The 21,792-nt window shown below is 55.1% G+C and overlaps 2 protein-coding genes and 1 long non-coding RNA gene across 3 annotated transcripts; 2 read left to right on the plus strand and 1 right to left on the minus strand.

Annotated features, from left to right (window-relative positions):
* Positions 1-1,307: 1,307 nt before the first annotated feature.
* Positions 1,308-13,785, plus strand: PRKCG (protein kinase C gamma). The gene is made up of 18 exons (XM_074219839.1): positions 1,308-1,515; positions 1,743-1,774; positions 2,885-2,967; positions 4,834-4,945; positions 5,327-5,458; positions 5,606-5,762; positions 7,020-7,154; positions 7,938-8,025; positions 8,195-8,224; positions 8,971-9,129; positions 9,312-9,500; positions 9,623-9,714; positions 10,454-10,516; positions 10,766-10,904; positions 11,000-11,080; positions 11,159-11,266; positions 12,078-12,218; positions 12,857-13,785. The coding sequence occupies exons 1-18, from the start codon at positions 1,346-1,348 to the stop codon at positions 13,055-13,057; spliced, it is 2,112 nt and encodes a 703-aa protein (XP_074075940.1). The 5' UTR covers positions 1,308-1,345; the 3' UTR covers positions 13,058-13,785.
* LOC141509945 (uncharacterized) lies at positions 10,711-17,990 on the minus strand. Its single transcript, XR_012474733.1, has 3 exons — positions 17,699-17,990; positions 17,390-17,483; positions 10,711-11,491 (listed from the first exon to the last, which is right to left on the minus strand). It is a non-coding gene; the product is annotated as an uncharacterized LOC141509945 (long non-coding RNA).
* On the plus strand, positions 17,361-21,500 carry CACNG7 (calcium voltage-gated channel auxiliary subunit gamma 7). Its single transcript, XM_074219838.1, has 5 exons — positions 17,361-17,556; positions 17,897-17,983; positions 18,102-18,242; positions 19,732-19,877; positions 21,162-21,500. Exons 1-5 carry the CDS (start codon positions 17,361-17,363, stop codon positions 21,417-21,419), a joined length of 828 nt encoding a protein of 275 aa, XP_074075939.1. The 3' UTR covers positions 21,420-21,500.
* The last annotated feature ends 292 nt before the right edge of the window (positions 21,501-21,792 follow it).

A 21,792-nucleotide genomic window follows, 5' to 3' on the forward strand; every position in this document is an offset into this window, starting at 1 on the left:
AGAGAGAGGCAGAGATACAGAGATACAGACGGAGGCACAGAGACAGAGAGGAGAGAGAGAGAGATGCAGAGATAGAGACAGAGACAGAGACCCAGAGATAGTGAAGAAGAACGAGTGGGAGACAGAAATAACAGACAGAGACAGTCAGGGAGACACACGAAGAGACACGGACAGAGACAGAGAGACACAGAGACAGAGACCTAGAGATAGTGAAGAACAAATGGGAGACAGAGTTGGGGAGACAGAAACAAGTCAGACAGAGAGACAAAGAAACAAAGAGACAGACAGAGAGAGAGAGAGAGAGAGAGAGAGACGAGGAAACAAACCCAGAGGCAGAGATAGAGACAGACAGAGACAGGGAAAGAGAGAGAAAGAAGCAGGGAGGCAGTAGAGACAGGAACCCAAGGAGGAAAATGATGGAGATGGAGAGGGTCCAGGTGGGATGGGGAGAGACAGAGTCAGACATGGATTTTTGGGAACTGAGGGGAAGGGAACTTGGATTGGCCAGTGGGGGTGTGAGAGGTACAGACAGATGCACAGACTGCTTAGAGAGTTGGGGGGCACCTTTAAGAGGAAGTCCCGCCCTCTTGGTCGTCACGGTAACACCCCTTTCCAGGGCCCCCACTTTTCAGCAGGTGCCCAAAGCCTCCTCACAGCGCAGCTCAGCCAAAGCAACGGGGTCCCGGTTCGCTGGGCCCTCCTGCCCCCCCATCCTGCCCCCTCCCTGGCCCCAGGACTGCGGACTCCTTCTCCTCCCCTCTTGTCTCCTCCTCCTCCTCCCCCCTCTTTTCGCCTCTCCCTCTTGCCCATTTCTCTCTCCCCAGCTCTGCCTCTGCCCATTTCTGCCTCTGCCCCTCCCTATCTCTGTGCCTGTCCCTTCACTTCTCCCCAGGTCTCTGACCATCTCTACCTTTCCCTCCCTAGCTCTCTTTCCCTTCTTTCTCTCTCATCTCTTTCCCCTTTTCTCTCTCATCTCTCTCCCTCCAGTCTCTTCTCTCTATCCCTCCTCTCCTCTTTTTTTCTTCTCCTGTGTCTCTACTCTTCCTATTCCCATCTCTTTCTCTCATCTTTTCCATCTCACGTCTCTGTCTCCCCTTCTGTCTCCCACATCTCTGCTCATTTTCCCATCGCCTCCATCTCTTGCCATCCTCATCCCTCCCCTGCCTCCTCGGCCTCTCCCTTGGGATCTTTTCATCTCTTCTGATCTCTCCTAGATTTTTTCTCCCCCACCCCATCTCTCCCCCTCCCTTCCCCGCCCTTGCCTGTTCCTGCCTTCCCCACCCTCCCCACCTCTCCCAGGCCTGAGTCTCTTCCCCAGTTTCCCTGGGAGGGAAAGCGTGGGACCATGGCCGGGTTGGGCCCGGGAGGTGGGGAGGCGGAGGGCGGCCCCCGGCCCCTGTTTTGCAGGAAGGGGGCACTGCGCCAGAAGGTGGTACATGAGGTGAAGAGCCACAAGTTCACCGCCCGGTTTTTCAAGCAGCCTACCTTCTGTAGCCACTGCACCGACTTCATCTGGTGAGGGAGGCAGAGCGCCGGGCCCTAGGGGGCGGGGCTGGGGGAGGGGGCTCCGGGACCCCAGGGGGAGGAGGCTGCCGGGGGGTCCTGGAGGGACTGCAGCTGAGGGGAAGAAGCGGTGCGGGGGGTGCCAGGGGGAATACTGGAGGCGGGGGCTCCTATGTCCCTTCCCTCCCTCTGTTCCCCTCCCCTGTAGCCCACTGACCTGAGGGTCTGGCTCATTTCAGGGGGATCGGCAAACAGGGCCTTCAGTGTCAAGGTAAGACTTGGGGCTGCGGAGGCCGGGGTCTCTGGAGAGCAGAGGGTTTCGCGTGTCTCGGGGGAGGGGCCCACGTGTTCGTGCGGAGCAGAAGTCTGAGCTGGTGGGGACTAGCATGGGGCCAGGCCTGGGAGGAGGAAGGAGGAGTGTGGGGGCCCCCGCAGCTCCAGGTGGGGAAGGATCTATGGGGAATCTGTTACCATGGGAACAGCCAGTGGGGGGAGAGAGGGAGAGTCAGAGACAGAGACACCCAGGGAATCACCAAGAGATCGACAGAAAGAGACGAAGATGGGCAGAGACACCAAGACTGGGGTGGGGGGAGAGAAAGAGAAAGAGAGAGAGAGAGAGAGAGAGAGAGAGAGAGAGAGAGAGAGAGAGAGAGAGAGAGAGAGAGAGAGAGAGAGAGAGAGAGACAAGAGACAGAAAGATAGGAAGGTGCTGAGGCAGGGAGAACCAGAAACAGGAGAGAGGGTCATACAGGCTCCCCCTGGTCCTTCTGCTGTTTCCATAGAAACCTCATCTCTTCATTAGGGTTTACTTAGGGTGGGGCTTGGGAAGGGAAAGGGGCGGTTGCCCAAGTGGACTACAGCTGTTCTAGGAACACAGTGAGTCAGAGAGGGGGTGGGAAATGGCAGTAAGATCCCCCCAATCAACTTCTGTGTTTTTATCTACCTTCTGCACCCCCCCCCCTTTCTTGATACATCTACTCCTCTTGGGGATCTATGGCTCTCTTGGTTTTGATCCTCCTCTGGATGTCTCTGTCTTAATGGATGTCTCTGTCTCTTTCTGTCTCTGTCTTCTGTGTCTCTATCCCTCTGCAATCTCTGGTTCTCTCTTTGTCTTCTTTCTTTCTTCCTTACTCTGCATCTTCTCTTCTCTGTATCTCTCTCTCATTCTCTGAGTCTTTCTCTATCCCTCATCACCCATTTCTGTTCCTCTCCATGTCTTGACCATTCTTGGTTATCTCTGTGTTTGTCTGTCTCTTTACCTGAGCCTGTCTCCACATTTTGATCTCTCTCTTTTTATCTCTCTTGGGCTCTACTCTTTTCTGTGACTGCCTTCCTCATTCTGTCTCTCTGGTCTCTGTCTATCCATCATTTTATTTGCCAGTCTGCAGCTTCGTGGTTCACCGACGATGCCACGAATTCGTGACCTTCGAGTGTCCGGGTGCGGGGAAGGGGCCCCAGACAGACGTGAGTGCCTCCTATGCCTGGGTCTCTGCAGAGGCATGGCTTGCTCCCCCCTTCCCCAGCTCCCCCTGGGTGCTTGGCCCAGTTTCTCCAGCTATTTTTACGGGAGGGGAGAGGAAAGGGGGGCTGGAAGCAGTGGCTCCTGCCCCACATTCTCTGCCCTTGGCCTGGAAATCTAGGGAGGGGGTGGTGATACATGGGAATGGAGGAGGAAGGGAGGAGGAGTGGGAGGAGGGGAGATGGAGGCAGAGGTGGGGCCAGGGGAGTTCCAGGAGGACAGGAGAGAAACAGAAATGAAGATAAAGAGACAGAGGCAGTGAAATGGACATTAGAAGTGGAGATAGAGAGGGAGACAGACATAGGTGTGAGCGATAGTGGAGAAGAGACCCAGAGAGATCCTGGAAGACACGGGTAGTCCAAAAGAAGGGAAGAGGTGGAGACAGAGGAGATAAGAAATCCATGAGAGACTCAAGAAAAACAGAGAAAAGGGGAGATCCCATCACTAGTTTTTACAATTTTCAAAAGGTGGAATCACTTCCTATGAAACTGGAGTTCAAAGATAATTGGGAAACTGAGGCTTTTTAGAGGGGAAGGGACTATCCAAGATCACACCTTGAGCCAAGGAGAGTAAGACTTGAACCCAATTCTGAATTCAATGGAATATTCCCTTCCTTGTTTGGAAAAGTTATTGAGACCAAGACAAGTCAAGAGTAGGTGAATGACCCATGAGAAAGAGATTGGGAGAGACATCAAGGTGGGCAGAGATTGATCACAGGATGTAGGAACTAAATGGGAAGGTCCTTGGGGATCATGGAGTTAAACTTCCTCATTTTATAAAATGGAAAGTGAGAAGGAAAGAGACTTACCCAAGATGACACAGAGTGAGGAGCTGAACTCAGATTCCAACTCAAGTCACCGACTCCCCTACCTGTAGGTACATCTTTGGTCTTGGATCTCAGATGTCACATCTCAAGACCTAGAAGACATGGAGATGAAGTGATGGGATGTAAAGAGTTGTTGATAGAACTATAGTCAGGAGATACTTGATTTCCGGTGCTGGTTCTGTCCCTTCTTGGATATGGGACTATGCCAATCAGCCCCTCTGAGCCCTGGTTCTCCTCTTTGTAAATCCTGGGGTTACCTCCTTCATAGGGCTTTGCAAATCTTTAATGAGAATGGTTATTTTTAGGATGAAAGGCACAATAGTCAGGCAGATGGCAGGTAAAGGAAGAGGTAGAAAGATGGGGAGACAGATACACGGAGAGAGACAAGGGAGGCAGCAGGATGATATGGGAAGACCCCCGCCTCCCCTTAAAGGGAGGAGGTTGGGTTGCTAGATGTGACTTTAGCCAGGATTCTGGGCCTCAATATCTCCTCCATAAAATCTGGTAAAAGTAATTAGCTAGCATTTTTAGAGCACTTTTTATATCTTATCTCACGTGTGGGAGGTTATGCTTATTTTGCAGTTGAGGAAACTGAGGCAGACAGGTTGAGTGACTTGCCTAGGGCCACTACACATAGTACATGTCTGAGGTGAGATTTGAACTCAGATCTGCCTCGTTCCAAACCCCACATCATCTAGCAGCCCAATGACCTCTAAGAAGCTTCTTTCTGGCTCCAGAGAGGTGAATCTACTTCACTTCTTCTCCTCACAAGACCAGATCCTCTTGTGATAAACAAAGAAAACCTGAGACCAGAGGCGGCAATATGGGGAGACAGAATCACAGAGATAGGGAAACCAAGACTCACAGAGATGCCGAGATGGCCAGTCCAAGAAAGAGGGACAGCTGGGGAAACTAAGGCAGGTGGAGAGGTGAGGAATTCGAGGCCTGTATTTGCACCCCTCATGATCCTCTTGCTGCCCCCTAGGACCCCCGCAACAAGCACAAGTTTCGTTTGCACAGCTACAGCAGCCCGACCTTCTGCGACCACTGTGGCTCCCTGCTGTATGGGCTGGTCCATCAGGGGATGAAATGTGCCTGTGAGTGCAGGAGACCAGGTGGTCCGGTGGGGGGTGGGGGGGCGAGGGCTGGGTGGCTGCGAGGTGGAGTCCTCTAGGCTGGGCGCTGTCCAGGGGCAGGGTACCTCCAGGAGCATGCAGATCCCCAGGGACCACCACTCCCAGATACCCTGGGGGAGGTGGGCGTGAGGAGGGGGTGGTCAACCCCTCTAATGAGAGGCTGCTGGAGGGACAGAGCCTCTGGGAAGGGAGAGCGAACCGAAGGGGTGAAGGGGTTTGGTGGTGGACTTGGGCACCCCCCAGGGGACTACATCTCCCAAGATGCCTGGCGGCCTCGATCAGCCTTCTTCGAGCGATGCTGGGAGTCGTAGTTTTTGCTGAGCTCCCTGTCGCCCCCTGCAGGCTGCGAGATGAACGTGCACCGGCGCTGTGTGCGAAGTGTACCCTCTCTGTGCGGTGTGGACCACACAGAGCGGCGAGGGCGCCTGCAGTTGCGCATTCGGGCCCCCACTGGGGATGAGATCCACGTCACAGGTGAGGCTCCCTGACCCGTGGGCTCGTGGCCACCTGAAGGCTATGTGCCAGCCTCTAGATATTATGGGGGCAGAGATTGGTGGGCCTCTGATGGGAGCCGGGTCTGGGGCTTGCGTGACTCGACCTCCCGGAACTTTCCGTCCTCAGTGGGCGAGGCCCGTAACCTCATCCCCATGGACCCCAATGGCCTGTCCGATCCCTACGTGAAACTAAAGCTGATTCCGGACCCAAAGAATGTGAGCAAGCAGAAGACCCGGACTGTGAAGGCCACGCTAAACCCGGTGTGGGACGAGACCTTCGTGTTGTGAGTCTTCTACTCCTGGGAGAAAGCAGAGAGATCCTCCGGAGGAGGGCAGGGCAGTGGGGGCCGCCTGAAGGGGAGTGGGGTGTCAGAGGAATAGTTGAGCCAGGGGCCTGCACTGGGCTTCAGTTCAAGTGTGTGACCACTTGATGATCTGCAATGATCGATGCTGCCCCCTCTCAACCTCAGTTTCCCCATCTATAGTTGCACTCTTCCCGTCTGAGGTTCAGATCTGAATATATCCAACACCAAATATATATTAAGAGCTTGATGAGTCCCAGACATCCTTCTGGAAGCTGGGGATTCGAAGAACAGATCCTGATCTCAGGGAAATCGCCTTCTATAGGGGAGGAGGACATGCAGGCTTAGAATTATGGACTCCTGGACTCACTCCCCCAACACACACACCTGATCTCCCTCTTCCATGGCCCATTTCCCATGCCTAGATTCATCTCTCTCCTCACCTCCAGAAAGAAGAGTCCCTAAACTTCTTTCAAGGTTAACCTTCAGAACCACCTTCTCCCTTAAGGCATTTCTTCCTCTCTCTGGTTTCTACTACTTCTCTCCCATCACCTTTATGTGTATTTGTTTTCTCGGATCTAGAATGTAAGCTCCTTGGTGAGGGGGACTGTTTTACTTTTGTCATGCCGAAGGCAGAATAAACCTTCCTAGAATGATCTAAATACAGTAAGCTTTTACAGAATAAAAAGATAATTTTAGACAAGGCAGCTAGTTGGTGAAGTAATTAAAACTGACATCAGACACCAGCTGGGTGACCCTGGACAAGTCACTTAACTCTGCCTCAGTTTCCTCATCTATAAAATAAACTGGAGAAGGAAATGGCAACTCCCTCCAGGATCTTTGTCAAGAAAACCCCTAAATTCAGTCATGAAGAATTGAACATGACTAGACAATAACAAATTTTAGATAGCTTCATGAGATGATATGAATTAGGAATAGAAGAGGAAGCTAGAGACAGGAAAGAGAGACAGAGAAGAGAAAAAGAGAGAAAGAGGAAGGGGGGGCAAGAAAGCAAGCAAGCAAGAAAGAAAGAAAACTGGACAGAGATGGTGAGAGGAGATACGGAGAGGGAAGCCATGTCAGCAGAGACAAAAATTGACAGATTCGAAGATGGTGCCTGAGCTATGAGCAAGAATAGAGAGAGGATTCCAGTTGGGGAGGGGCCCACTCTGAGGAGGAGCTAGGGTCCGATTACAGGTGTGGGTGGCTGGGCTGAGTTGGTCCTGTTTCTTCCCTCAGCTCCCTCAAGCCAGGGGATGTGGAGAGGCGTCTGAGCATCGAAGTCTGGGATTGGGACCGGACATCCCGCAATGACTTCATGGGAGCCATGTCCTTTGGGGTCTCGGAGCTACTCAAGGCCTCAGTGGATGGCTGGTGAGGCTGTTCTCTCCCTGGGGGTGGTGGTGTGCCAGGTCCAGCCTGTGCTGTCCTCAGCCCTCCTAGTGTTTCTGGTGTTACCCCTTAGCTCCTCTCCTTCTCTTTTTCTGTTTCTGTATCCCTGTGTTGGATCATCTTCAGTTTCTCTGGTCTTTGTTGCTGCTCTTCTTGTGTCTCCTCTTGGTTGGGGAATAGGATCTTTCCCTTATTTTCCTGGTGTCTATCTCTGAATCTTTCCTCCCACCTCTGTCTTACTGTCTTCTCTGCCTCTGGAGCCTTGGTCTCTCACCACATGCTCTGTCCTCTGTCCATGTGTCTGGAGTCTCCTCCCCACATTTGGGGGATATCCATGTACCCTGCTTCTCCCCCTCTTTCCTTTCTCTCTGGATTTCTGATCTCACTTGTCTCTCACCGTCTGAGGGGTAGGGTGGGATGTGAGAGTGTCTCTTTCCCTGGTTATTTACATCTCATTGTCCCTGGGGTTTCTCTGTGTGTATGGTGGGGGGTGTCTCACTCTCACTCAACTCCAGTCTCTGAGCTCTCTTTGCCCCTCTTTGACTCTGGGGTCCAGGTGGCTCTTGGGGTTTACTCTTTTCCTTTCTCTGTGGGTTCTCATCCCCTTCGTGTCTGGACTGTTTTGGGTTTGTTTTGCTGTGTCTTCTCCTCATGGGATCTCTCTGTGTGTGTGGTGGGGTGTCTCTTCTTGTATCCCTTGGGTCTCTGTCTCCCCTTGCCCCCATGTTGTGGTCCCCTCCCTCCCCCGGGGGATGTGTGTACCAGGTACAAGTTACTGAACCAAGAGGAGGGAGAATATTACAATGTCCCAGTGGCCGACGCTGACAACTGCGGGCTTCTGCACAAGTTTGAGGTACCCTTCTCTCTTGAGGGTTCTGGACTATAAGTCCAACAGCCCTTGTACCACTTCATGGCTCCCTCTAGTTTTTCCCTTTTTGGTCCCCAAACCCGACCCTACAGGGACCAGAACCTTCAGCTGAGCTTGAGTCTGAGCTTGCTCCTCTTTCTCTCTTTCCCCACAGGCCTGTAACTATCCCCTGGAGCTGTATGAGGTGAGGAGCAGCCAGACCTGGCTGAGCTGGGGGGGGGGTCTCTATGTGACCCCAAGAACCTGGGGGCTTCTTCCCTTTCTCCAGGTCTACATCCATTTGTCCCGCTGAGATTCTGTCCTTAACACTTCCATGGGTCTGCTTTATGTCTCTGTCATTCTGAATGGAGCCTTCTCTGCCTTTTTAATGTGACTTCCTGCTCTCCCTTCCTCCTTCCTTTCCTTTCTTCCCTTCCTTCCTCCCCTCCCTCCCTTCCTTCTTTCTTTCCATCTTCCCCTTCTCCTTTCCTTATCTCCCCTCCTTCCCTCCCTCCCTCCCTCCCTTCCTTCCCTTCCCTTCCCTTTCCTTCCTTCCTTCCTTCCTCCCTCCCTCCCTCCCTCCCCCCTTCCTTCCTTCCTTCCTTCCTTCCCTCCCTTCTTCCTTCCCTTCCTCCCTTTCTTTCTCTGGGTTTCTTTGGTCCACAGCTGACAAGGACATCATTGCATGTTGTGGGTTCCAAACCCTTTGTTTCATTTCACAAATTAGAAGTCAGGGATTTTTGGGGGGAGCCCCAGATGAGGAGTCTAGTGTCCTGACTCCCAGCCTGTGGGGAGGTTTCTTAGCCTGTATAGGCTTGCATTTGTGGAGGTCTATCTTCTTGGGCCCCTGTCTGGGTGACAGGCTCTCAGCTGCAGAGAGCCTGGGTTGGGTGGGTCTGGGGGAACCTCCTGCTGGCACCAGATTCTCATGCTTCCTCCCCACTTGGGCAGCGGGTGCGCCTGGGTCCTTCTCCCTCCCCCTCCCCCTCCCCCAGCCCCACGGATTCCAAGCGATGCTTCTTCGGCTCCGGATCGGGCTCGGGTTCTGGTCGCCTCCACATTTCCGACTTCACCTTCCTCATGGTGCTTGGGAAGGGCAGTTTTGGCAAGGTAAAGGCTGGAGGGCCCTTGGGTCCCCGAGGGCGTGGGCTGCGAGTGGGGAGGCTGCCAGGGCAGGACGAGAGGGGCTGCCTGGGTCCCGGAGAGGAGCCTGAGTGAGGAAAGCTCAGAGAGGCCGTGCCATGCGGCCATGGCCGCAGTCGGCTGAAGGCTTGACTCCCTCTGGCTCCCAGGTGATGCTCGCCGAACGTCGGGGCTCCGACGAGCTTTTTGCCATTAAGATCCTGAAGAAGGACGTGATCGTGCAGGACGACGACGTGGACTGCACGCTAGTGGAGAAGCGCGTGCTAGCCCTGGGGGGCCGCGGCCTGGGCGGACGGCCCCACTTCCTCACGCAGCTCCACTCCACTTTTCAGACCCCCGTGAGAACACCCAGCCGGAGCCCGGGGTGGGGCTGGGGGACAGGCTACGGGGGAGGGATTCCCCAGGGTCGAGGGCAGAGAAGGGGGCCCCACCCCCAAGTGCCTCGTCTTTCCCTTCTCAGGATCGACTGTACTTTGTGATGGAGTACGTGACGGGCGGGGACCTCATGTACCACATTCAGCAGCTGGGCAAGTTCAAGGAGCCTCATGCCGCGTGAGTATCCCAGAGAAGCTGGGAGAAGGGAAGGGAGGGAAGGAAGGGAAGGAAAGAAGGAAGGGAGAAAGGGAAGGAAAGGAAGGGAAGAAGGGAGAAAGGGAAGGAAAAGAAGGAAAGGAGGGAGGAGGGGATGAAGGAAAGAAGGAAGGGAGAAAGGGAAGGAAATGAAGAAAGGGAAGGAAGAGAAGGGAGAAAGGGAAAGGGAGGAAGGAAAGGAAGGGGAGAGAAAGAGGAAGGGAAGATGGAAGGGAGGAAGGGAAGGAAAGGAGGAAGAGAAGGAAGGGAAGGAAGAGAAGGGAGAAAGGGAAGGAAATGAAGGGAGAAAGGGAAGGGAAGGAAGAAAGGGAAGGAAGAGAAGGGAGAAAGGGAAAGGGAAGAAGGAAAGGAAGGGGGAGAGAAAGAGGAAGGGAAGGAAGGGAAGAGGGAAGGAGGGAGGAGGGGATGAAGGAAAGAAGGAAGGGAGAAAGAGAAGGAAAGGCAGAAAGGGAAGGGAGAGAAGGGAGAAAAGTAAAGGGAGGAAGGAAAGGAAGGGAGAGAAAGAAGGAGGAAGGGAAGAAAGAGGAAGGAAAGGAAGGGAAGGAAGGGAGGAAGGAAAGTAGGGAGGCAGGGAAGGAAGAGAAGGAAGGTAAAAAGAAAAAGAAGGAAAGGATGGGAAGAAAGGAAGGGAGGGAAGGAAGGAAGGGAGGGAATTCAGCTTCTGACCCTACTCTGGTATTCTCTCTTTGGTCCCACATAGGTTTTACGCGGCCGAAATTGCAATCGGCCTCTTCTTCCTTCACAACCAGGGCATCATCTACAGGTGGGGTGATCCCACCCATTATCCCATTGGGAGGCTCCCTCGCCCACAGAGTCCAAGCCACTTCATTCCACCCCCCACCCTGTCTGCCTCCTCCACACCCCTCCCCTTTTACATCCACATCCTGCGAGGTCCACTAGGCCCACCGGCTCCCACTGCCAAGCATCATCTTTAACTCTTTCCCAGAGCCCTTCCTATTCTGGCTGTGGACTCCCTGACCCCACCCCGCCTCTCTTCACCCCTCCCTCGCAGGGACCTGAAGCTGGACAACGTGATGTTGGACGCCGAGGGTCACATCAAGATCACGGACTTCGGCATGTGCAAGGAAAACATCTTCCCTGGGACCACGACCCGAACCTTCTGCGGCACTCCAGACTACATCGCCCCTGAGGTGGCCCTTCTTCCCTCGGGGGAAGGGGGGGGTGGAGGATGATGAGGGAGGAGGGTCTCCTAACGCCCCCCCCCCTGCCCTCTATCCCCCGACAGATCATCGCCTACCAGCCGTATGGAAAGTCTGTGGACTGGTGGTCTTTCGGGGTGCTGCTCTATGAGATGCTGGCCGGCCAGGTGAGGAGGCAGGGATGGCGAGGACGAGGCCCGCCTGTCTGAGGCCGGAGAGCCCTGACTTATGTTCTCCACCTGCAGCCTCCGTTCGACGGGGAGGATGAAGAAGAGCTGTTTCAGGCCATCATGGAGCAGACGGTCACCTACCCGAAGGCGCTGTCCCGGGAGGCGGTAGCAGTGTGCAAGGGGGTGAGCCCCGCGGGCTGTCCTGCATCTCCCCCTCTCCCTCCAGTCTCGGAGCTCCGCGGGCCTTCTGGCCTCTGTCTCCCTGATTCCACCTTCGTCCTTCTGCTTGGGCTCGCCGCTAAGTGGCGCCACAGTGGGACTCCTCTTGAATTCAAATGTGAGCCCAGCCACTTTTAGTTGTGCGACCTTGGGCAAGTCACTTCATCTTGTTTGCTTTAGTTTCCTGATCTGTAAAATGAGCTGAATAAGGAAATGGCAGACCACTCCAGAGTCTTTGCCAAGAGACCCTCAAATGGGTTAGAGTCAGATATATATAACTGAAAAAACAGAGTCCCTAGGCTTTCTTAGTCTTTGTGTCTCATTATTTCCACTCATTCTTTCTATCATTGTGATCTCAATTTGTCTTTCCTCCGTGTGCCCGTGTCTCCTCCCCTTTGCTGAGTCTTTCCCTCCCTGTTTAGAGTCAGTGTTCCCCTTACTCTGTCTCTGTCTCTCTGGTTCTTTCTGGTTTTGCTTCTGCCACCCTACAATAGAATGGGAATTCCTGGAGGGCACTCCCTAGTAGAGTGCCCACTTCCCCTAGCAGTAGGGTAGGCATTTCATGTTTTGAATTGAACCAAGATTTATTGCTCTGGTTGTTTGTGGTTCTCTCATTCTTTGCCTTTCTTCAGTGGCTCCACCTTTGTTTGGGTCCAACTTTTTTTTTCTGGTCACCCTCTTTCTCTTTCTCCCCCCTCCCCTTTCTCAAGTTTTATGTCTCTCTCTCTCATTTCTATGGCTCGGATTTTCCTTGTTTCTGCCTCTTCCTCCCTAGTTCCTCACTAAACACCCGGGAAAGCGTCTGGGCTCTGGACCTGATGGAGAGATGGCCATTCGGGGGCATGGCTTCTTCCGATGGATTGACTGGGAGCGCCTGGAGAGGCTGGAGATTGCTCCTCCCTTCAGGCCACGACCAGTCAGTATCTTTTGGGTCCATCTGTGTGTGTGTGTGTGTGTGTGTGTGTGTGTGTGTGTGTGTGTGAGAGAGAGAGAGAGAGAGAGAGAGAGGAGGGAGAAAGAGGGAGAGAGAGAATGTGTGTGTGTATGTGAGAAAGAGAGGAGAGAATGTGTGGGTGTGCATGTGTATGTATAATTGAGAGGTGTGTATGTGTGTGTGTGTGAAAGAGAAAGAGAACATGTGGGGGGGGTGTGAGAGAGTGAGAGAAAGAAGGAGGGAAGGAGAGGCAGAGAGAGGGAGAATGTGTGTGGGCATGTGTGTATGTGAGAGAGAAAGGAGAGAATATGTGTGGGTATGTGTGTATGTGTATCTGAGAGTAGTGTGTGTATGTTGTGTGTGAGAGAGAGAACATGTGGGGGCTGTGAGAGAGTGTGTGAGAAGGAGGGAGGGAAGGAGAGGCAGAGAGTAAGAGAATGTGTGTGGGTATATGTGTGTTTTAGAGTGGTCTCTGTGTGTGTGTGTGTGTGTGTGTGTGTGTGTGTGTGTGTGTGTGTTTGTTTGGTTTCAAGTACTGAGGAAAGACCTTGAGGGGAGAGGAGGGGACTACTACAGTCCTACTAAAACCCTACTAACCTCCACCTCTTTTCTTCCCCCAGTGTGGCCGCAGTGGTGAGAATTTCGACAAATTCTTCACTAGAGCAGCCCCTGCGCTGACTCCCCCTGACCGCCTGGTCCTGGCTAGTATCGATCAGGCCGATTTCCAGGGCTTCACCTATGTTAACCCTGACTTTGTGCATCCTGACGCCCGAGAGCTTCCTAGTCCTGGGGCTGCTGCCAGCCCTGTGCCTGTCCTGTGAGCACATGGTGCTGGCCCCGGGCCCCTCTGCTGCTTTGCCCTCTCCTTGGATGGGTGGGGCTAGGGTAGTTTTCAGATCTTTTTGTTCCTCCCATTCCCCATCTGGAACTGGCATCCTGCATACACTGCCCTCATTCTAATTTTCCTCATCCTGATCTACCTTCCTAATTATAGGTCCCCACCAATGTTCTAGTTCCTAACCCCCATTCTAGCACCCCTGACCCACCCTCCTCTTAGATTCCTTTTCCTGAACCTAGAGCCTACCTTCAATTCAAAGTCCTGTGGGAGGCTGTGCCCCCACACCCCAGGGGAGGATGGAGATGGCCCCAGCTGGGCCCAGCATCCAGATCTACCCAGTCTTCCCTGCCCACCCCCCCTCGGTGTTCTCCACCAGCCAGTGTTCTAGAATTTCCCCTCCCCCACCCCTATCACTGCCAAACTTCTGCTGCCGGTTGTGATTCAAGTCTCAGCTTCATGGAGCCCTGGCTTCACCTCTCTGGGTCGCTGAGGTCCCCCTCAGTCTGGCTCCCTGTATCTGTCCCCTTTTGCATCCCTCAGGGCTGGGAAATAAAGTTGGGGTTTTGATGCTGGCTAAGCTTGTGTTTGCTTGGGTCCTAGGTTGTGAAGGGATAGAAGGAAGAGGTAGTTTGAAGAAAAAACAGACAGCTAAAGGGAAAGACTGGGACAGTGAGAAGAATGGGATAGAACCCACCCAGCATTTCTTATAATTGAAACATAGCCCTTGAGAGCCTCTCCCTGGAGCCTCCAAAGAACCCTGGAAAGTAGGTCCTGTAGATACTATTCCAGTCCAAAGGAAGGTGAGGCTCACATTGGTCAGCCAATCAACAAGCATCTCCTTAGTTTTGATCTAGAAGCTCTGAATACAAAGATTAAAAAAAAAATTAAACAATCCCTGCCCTCAAGGACTATACATTTTAGCTGGAGGCAGCTATCCTCAGGGAGGTCAGAGTATTGGAGTCCATAAGACCTGAGTAGGATCCTGTCTCAGACATTTACTAGATGAGTGGCCTTGCACCAGTCACTTAGACTTAAGCTTCATCTTTCTCACCTGTAAAAATGGAGTAATAGCATCTCCTCCCCAGAAGGGGAAGATAATATTCCTAAAACACTAAATAAAGGGAAGGTGTTGTGATTATTATGGGAGAAGATCATACATGAACATATCCATGAAACTTTGAAAAGGCAACTTTTCTTGGAAGCAGGGAGCTGGAATGGTAGTTTGAGGCCTTTGTGTGCTATATAGGTCATCTCTGTTTGATCCTTAGAGGCAAAAGGAAGACATTGGAATTTACTGAACTAGGGTGTGACATGGCCAAATCCCTGTTTTATAAAGGAAACTCACTAGCAGCTGTGTGGAGAGTGGATTTCTCTTTTATAGTATTTGTTTAACTATCCCATGGGACTGTAAGCTTCTTGAGGGTAGGGGTTGTCTTGCCTTCCTGTGCATCTCATCATTGAAATGCCCATTATGTAGGCATTTAATAAATGTTTGGTGACTGTATTGCAAAAGAAGGTTATCCTGAATCTAAATTTACCCTCTAAATAGTGGACCAAAAATAATGCTAGGAAGCGGGAGGGGGGAGAGAGAGAGAGAGAGAGAGAGAGAGAGAGAGAGAGAGTGACAGAGAGGCAGAGAAGAGTGGAGGAGAGGAGAGGAGAAAGAAAAGGGAAGGGAAGAGAGGAGAGGAGAGGAGAGGAGAGGAGAGGAGAGGAGAGGAGAGGAGAGGAGAGGAAGGGAAGGGAAGGGAAGGGAAGAAAAGAGGAGAGAAAGAAAAGAGGGAGAGAGAAAGAGAGGGAAACAGGGAGAGAGGAATAAGGCGTAAGACAGAGGTGGAGGGGAAGTGGCTGAGACAAGGACAAACGGAGAGACAAGCTCAGAGATGGTCAATCTAAGATCATGAGAGACAGAGACATGCTGAGTCCGGAACAGTGAAAGAGTGGAAGACACCAACACCTTGCGAGACGCAGACAATGACAGAGAGAGTGGGAGATGGTGAGAGAGAACCAAAGATTCGGGCTCCGGGTAAGTAGCGGCCCAGGGTCTGGGGGGTCTCTTTGGGAACCATTGCCGCTGCTCTCATCCTCTCTCCTCCCCAACAACCCCTCTTCACACTCAGACTCTATTTCCCGTCAGCAACTGCGGCTCACTATGCTACTCCTTCTCCCCTACCAGGCCCTAGGTGCTCTTGGTTGTGTGTGGGGGGGGGGGGTACCTGCAGGGGTCTGCTGGGAAATGTAGTCCTGAGATGAGGGAAGGGGCGGGGGGAGGAGTGGCCGAAATTTGGCTGAATCTCCTAGTCCCATTCAGCTGGCCCAGACTCGGGGGCCCTGTTAGGACCCGGCATGGGGGGAAGGGAATCCTGGCTCCCGGAAGGGGCTGAGGTCGAATCCCTCCAGGGTGGGCTGGAACGGATTGTCGCCCGGATTTTCCAAGAGGGCTGGGCGGAAAGAGGGACAGCAGGGTGTCTGAGGGGATGAGATGGAGGAGGGAGAGGCCTGGGGCCCCAAGGGGGGGCGTGAGGAAGCGGGACTACGGAAAGGCTCTCCTGGGTCCTTGAATGGGAGCGTTAATGACGAGGCCGCAGTCCCGGAGGGGATAGGGCATCTGGCTCCTTAAGGGCACTAGATGAAGGGGACTGTCTGGGGACTGAGGGAGCATCCTAGGTCACTGGAGGGGTGCGACAGGAGGGGGGGTCCTGGGGTGTCTCGGGGTCATTCTGGAATCCCCCTTCCCAGGCCAAGTGAGGAGCAGCTTCGGACCCTGCGCCTTTAAGAGAGAAGGGGGGGGGGAGCGCACGACGGTCCGCTGACATCACGCTGGGGTGGGGGGGTGGGGGGGGCTCACTCAGGCTCTGTGAAGGCTGCAGGACCCGGCCCGGCCTCGGCTCCGTCCAGCCAGCGCCCCCCCCCCCCCCGCCCCGGCCCCTGCAGGCCTGCCGTCCATTCCTCCCGCTTGGTGGATGCTCTGTTCCGTCCCACTGCGCTTCTCTGCCTCTGCCTCTCCTTCCCCTTTTTGCTCTCCCGTGAGTGTCTGCCTCTGCCTCTGCCTCTGCCTCTCCATCTTCTCGTCTCCCGTCTCCCGGTTTCTGGGACTCTGAAGCCACCCCCCCCAGCCTAGTTCTGGGGGTCGCTCCCTCCCCGGCCCTCCCTCCCCTGCTCCTGCCTCTTGGCGCTTTCGGGCCATTGGCAGCCTCCCGCGTCGTCCTCCACCGCCAGGCGCTGTGGTCCCCCCGGAGCGGCCCGCTGTCTCTGTCCGCGGCTCTCTTTGTCCCAGGCCCTGTCTGTCTCTCCGTCAGTGTCTCAGTCTCTCTCCATCCCCATCCACTGCGTCCTCCCTGCTTCCCTCCCCTCCTCCTCGGCAGCCAATGAGAGGCCTAGGCTCCCTGCTCCCGTCTCCGTCCGCCGAGGAGTGAGGGAGGGAGGGAGGGCCGGAGGAGGCTGGGCCCGGGGCCCGAGAGCGAGCCGGAGCGGGAGCCGGAGGCCGAGCGGAGGCCGAGGAGGAAGAAGCAGCCCAGGGGGGCGGGGGCCGGGACGCCGGGGGCCGGGAGCGGCGGGGCCGGTCCGGGGAGGCCGCGGGGCCGGACATGCGGCTGCGGAGCCCGGAGCCCCGAGCGTCCGCCCAGCGTTGAGCGAGGTGAGACCGGCCAGGCCCGGGGTCCCTAGCGGGGCTGGGAGACTGGGACGCTGGTGTTCCCCAGGGGAGGCCAGCTGCCGGATGGATGGATGGAGAGGGGGGCGCCGGGGTCCCAGGCGGGACAGCTCCCAGAGGAACGGAACTCCGGAGAATCGAGATGGGGCGGGGGAGGGGGAGAGGGGGCCGGTCGGACGGGCTCTAGCGGACCCCCGAGGCCAGGCTTCCGGGCGCGAGTGGCTAGAGCGAGTCCCCACCGGAGGGATGGCTGCCTAGGTCCGTCAGTCAGGAGACCGGGAATGAGTAAGGGGTGGAGGTGCCGGGACGCCTGGGTCCCGGAGGGCTAGAAGGCTGGCCGTCCAGGATCTGCTGGCAGCGGGGGCGCGGGGGGCGGGGGCGGATCCCTGGGTGGAGGTGGGGGGGCAGGATGCCCGCCTCTCCGAGGGTCCGAGCCTGGGAGCTAGACGGCGACTTCCAGTGCGGGGGACCCCCATGGGGGGGGGCTAGGAGGCGGCCCGGCTGGGGCGGGGAGCGCGGGGGGCGAGCCGGCTGTCCCTCCATTCCCGCGTCCCCGCGCTCCCGCCTCTCGGGCCGGCCGGCCGCCTGTCTCTCCGCAGGCCCCGCGCGCCTCCCGCCCGCGGCCGCCGCCGCCATGAGCTCGTGCAGCAGCCGCGCGCTGACCTTGCTGAGCAGCGTGTTCGGGGCCTGCGGCCTCCTCCTGGTTGGCATCGCGGTCAGCACGGACTACTGGCTCTACATGGAGGAGGGCACCGTGCTGCCCCAGAACCAGAGCACCGAGGTCAAGATGGCGCTGCACGCCGGCCTCTGGAGGGTCTGCTTCTTTGCAGGTAGCGGGACCCCGCCGGGATCCTCCCCCCTCCGCAGCTTCAGTGGCCCTTCCCCCAGCTCCGGCCCCTCAGGGAGCCGAGACCGTCCCCCTTTCCCCCGGGCATCCCCTTACCCCACAGGGACCTTGATGTCTCCCCTTACCAAGGTGTTCCCTCTGGCGCCCACCCATCTCTCAGGGGTGCCCCCGGGGCCCCCGTTCTCCTTCTCCAGTCCCACAGGAGCCCTTCCTCGAAGCAGCTGCCACTCTGCCCCCTCTGTGCACCGCAGCCCCTAGCTCAGAGTAGGCGCCTATGAAATTCGCTGAGTGATTGGCTGACGGATTGCTCCCTTTGCCCACAGGCCGGGAGAAGGGTCGCTGCGTGGCCTCGGAATATTTCCTTGAGCCCGAGATTAACCTGGTGACCGAGAACACCGAGAACATCCTGAGTGAGGGGAGGGGGGGTGCTTTGTGTAGGGGCGGGGGAGGGGCTTGTGGCTCGAGGGCGGAGCTTTGGTTTCTAGGCTGCCAGGCTCACCCCTGCCCCTCCCCATGCTGTTTCCCTAGAGACTGTCCGCACCGCTACCCCCTTCCCCATGGTGAGCCTTTTCTTGGTCTTCACCGCCTTCGTCATCAGCAATATTGGCCACATCCGCCCGCAGAGGACCATCCTGGCTTTCGTTTCTGGCATCTTCTTCATTCTCTCAGGTGAGTGCTTGGTGCCCCCAGTACATACTTTCTTGGGGTCTCCTCCAGGGTCCGCTGGAGCTGGAATGTAACTACTCCATTGTAAGAACCCAGAGAGAGGCCAACATCAAAACTTCTATCCTGCACAGGACCTCCTCCGTGACCCCCCTCTGGGAAAATGTAGATCGGACCCGGCAATAGCCGCGTTATTGACTGTGGGTCCTGGAGTCATTCATAGGCCGTCTCTGGACTTCAGTGAAATTGAGGGAGGGACTAGATGAGAGGAGTAGACTACGGCAAAGCTTCTTCCAGTTTCCCCCTTTTTCCTTTCTTGGTTTTTGAGATCTTAAGCTTGCTGTGTGACCTAGGAGAAGTCATTTTTTTTTTGCCTGGACTCTATGTCAAAGAGAGGGATTCTTAATCTAGGGTCCATGGATAGATTTCAGGGAATCCAGGAACTTGGATGGGAAAAAAAGATATTAGAACATCTAGGGTCCATGGATAGATTTCAGGGAATCCATGAATTTGGATGGGGGAAAAAAGATATTAGAACAAAGTTTCTTAATCTAGGGTCCAATAGGGGTGGCTAGGTGGTGCAGTGGATAGATCACCGGCCCTGGAGTCAGGAGGACCTGAGTTCAAATCCGACCTCAGACACTTAATAATGACCTAGCTGTGTGGCCTTGGGCAAGCCACTTAACCCCATTGCCTTACAAAAACTAAAAAAAAAAAAATCTAGGGTCCATTGATAGATTTCAGGAATCCATGAATTTGGATGGGAAAAAAGATATTAGAATAAGGTTTTTTTAAATCTAGGGTCCATGGATAGATTTCAGGGAATCCAGGAACTTGCATGGAGAGAAAAGATATTAGAACAAAATTTCTTAATCTAGGGTCCATGGATAGATTTTAGGAAATCCATGAACCTGGATGGGGAAAAAAAGACATTATTTTTCCTAATCTTGAACTGAAATTTAGCCTTCCCTTGAATTATTTAAAATCTGTTCTTCTGGAAAAGGCTCTATGGATTTATCTGACTGTCCAAAGGGTCCATGATACACACATATAAAGCTTAGAACCCCTGAACCAGGGATGTCTAAAGACTCCTGTTTAATCCAACTATTAGATGAATCCCTTTTGAGCTCCCCCTAGTCCTGCCCAACTCAGTGCTGCATGGGTAGAATGGGGGTAACTGAAGAAAGAGAAGCATTGAATCCTATACCAAGGGGAATCTGAGTTTGACTGGGGAGCCAGGAGGATGAACCCTAACTCCCAGGAGGTGGGGTAGTCTGTGCCTTAAGTGAAATGAAGGGGCTGATTATTGGACCTAAGGCACCCATGATACCTCACTGATGCCAGGCAATTCAGAGGGATAGTCCTTTTCTCATCCTTATCACCCAGTCCCTGAAGACGTGGGGGGAGCCATCAGGTCTGCCTTCTTGAGGCTGTCCCGATCCAGGCTGGAGCCTCTCTGATCAGCTTCCTTTTGGACTGGCTTCCTCCTGTGCAGGCCTCTCCCTCGTGGTAGGCCTGGTCCTCTACATCTCCAGCATTAATGATGAGGTGATGAATCGTCCCAGCAGCTCTGAGCAGTACTTTCACTACCGCTACGGCTGGTCCTTTGCCTTTGCTGCCTCCTCCTTCCTGCTTAAAGAGGTAGGCTGGGGCTGGAAGGTTTGATTCCTCTTGGATTGGAAGACCCCCCCCCCCATTTCCCATACCTGTACATCTTATGTTAGAGGAGACTAGAGGAGGGCCTGGAGGGGGTGGAGCTAGGACTGGGGCAGGGGGTGAACTGTGAGAAGGGCCTCCTGGGTCTCCCAGAGGATGGGGTTAGAGTTGAGGGGGAGGGGACCCCTAGGTGCTCATGGGGACCAGGTTGCAGCTGGGAGGATGGGTGATGGGAGGAGATACCCATATCCCCAGAGGTCTGGCTAGAATTGGGGAAGGAGAAGTGGGGGAGTCCTGGTCGCCAAGGGGATGGGGTTCCAGTTGGGAAGGGGGAAGAATGGCCTGTGGGAGAGGACCTCTGGGTCCTTGAGGGGATGGGGCTAGAACTGAGAAAGGAATGAACTGTGGGAGGGGACTCTGTGTCCCCCAGATGACTGGCTAGAGTTGAGGAGGGAGGAGAAATGGGGAGTCCCCAAGGGGACTGGGCTATGGTTGGGGGAGGAAATGGACTGTCGGTCCCCTATATGGATCCCCCCATAAGATGGGATTAGAGCTGGAGAGATGAGCCGTGGCAGGAGACCCCTGGCTATTGGAGGGGGCTAGGACTAGATTGTGGGAGGGTTTCTCAGAGGATGGGGCTAGAATTGTGGAGGGGGAAGTGGACTGTGGGAGGGGACTCTTGGGTCTCTAGAGGACTGATTAGAGTTGGGGAGGGAGGAGAAATGGGGGGGCCCTTGGATCCCCAAGGGAGCTGGGCTAAAACTGGGGCCGGGGGAAGAATGGGTTGTGGGAGGGGACTCCCTGGGCCCCCATATAATGGGATTAGAGCTGGGAAGGATGAGCTATGGGAGGGAACCCTTGGGTGGTCAAGGGGATAAGGCTAGAGTGGGAGGGATGGATTGTGGGAAGGGTCTTCTGGATCTCCCAGAAGCCCAGGCTAGAGTTGGGGAGAGAGGGGGGAATGGACAGACCCCTGGGTCCTCAGGGGGGCTGGGCTATAGCTGGGGGGAGGAATGGACTGTGGGAGGGGACTCCTGGGTGCTCAAGGGGACAGGGCCAGGGCTGGGTCCCCAGGGGATTGGGCTATATGTGGGGAAGAGACAATAGGTTTGGGGGGGGCGTCCCCCCATAAGATGGAGCTAGAGCTGGTGGGATGAACTAAGGGAGGGAACCCCTGGGTACTCAAGGGGACAGGGTTAGAGCTGACCCCTGGGTCCTGGAGATGGAACTGGGGGCCCAGACCCTGCCACAGCCCTCTGGTCTCCACAGGGCGCTGGCGTGATGTCTGTCTATCTGTTCACCAAACGCTATGCGGAGGAAGAGATGTACCGGCCCCACCCGGCCTTCTACCGGCCCCGGCTCAGCGACTGCTCCGACTACTCGGGCCAGTTCCTCCAGCCCGAGGCCTGGCGTCGAGGCCGAAGCCCCTCGGACATCTCCAGCGACGTCTCCATCCAGATGACACAGAACTACCCTCCGGCCATCAAGTATCCGGACCACATGCACATCTCCACTTCACCTTGCTGAGGGGCTGTGCCACCCCCACCCCCACCCAGCACCTACTCCTCAGCACCCCCACCTCGACCCCTGGGACCCAGCCCTCTCCTCCTTTCCCAAGGTTCTTCCTGTATTGCAGACTCCTCCTCTCTCTCTTCCCCTTTCCTTGCACTTTTCAGCCTCATCCCTTCATCCTTGGGCCCTCTTCCCTTCACCCCACCCCCCACCCCTCCATTGCTCCTGCAGCTCCTCTCCTGCCCTTTTGTCCCCTTCTTTAATTTTTTTGGCTATCCTCAAGGTCAGGCGGCTCCTCATAGAACAAGACTGCGGGCTATCTTCAAACCTAGATGGGGAAACTGAGCCTCATTTCTCCCAGGGTCCATTCAGCTCCAGGCATCTCTTC

This window comes from Macrotis lagotis, chromosome 1 (genome assembly GCF_037893015.1).
Source record: "Macrotis lagotis isolate mMagLag1 chromosome 1, bilby.v1.9.chrom.fasta, whole genome shotgun sequence".
In the NCBI taxonomy this organism is placed as follows: domain Eukaryota; kingdom Metazoa; phylum Chordata; class Mammalia; order Peramelemorphia; family Peramelidae; genus Macrotis; species Macrotis lagotis.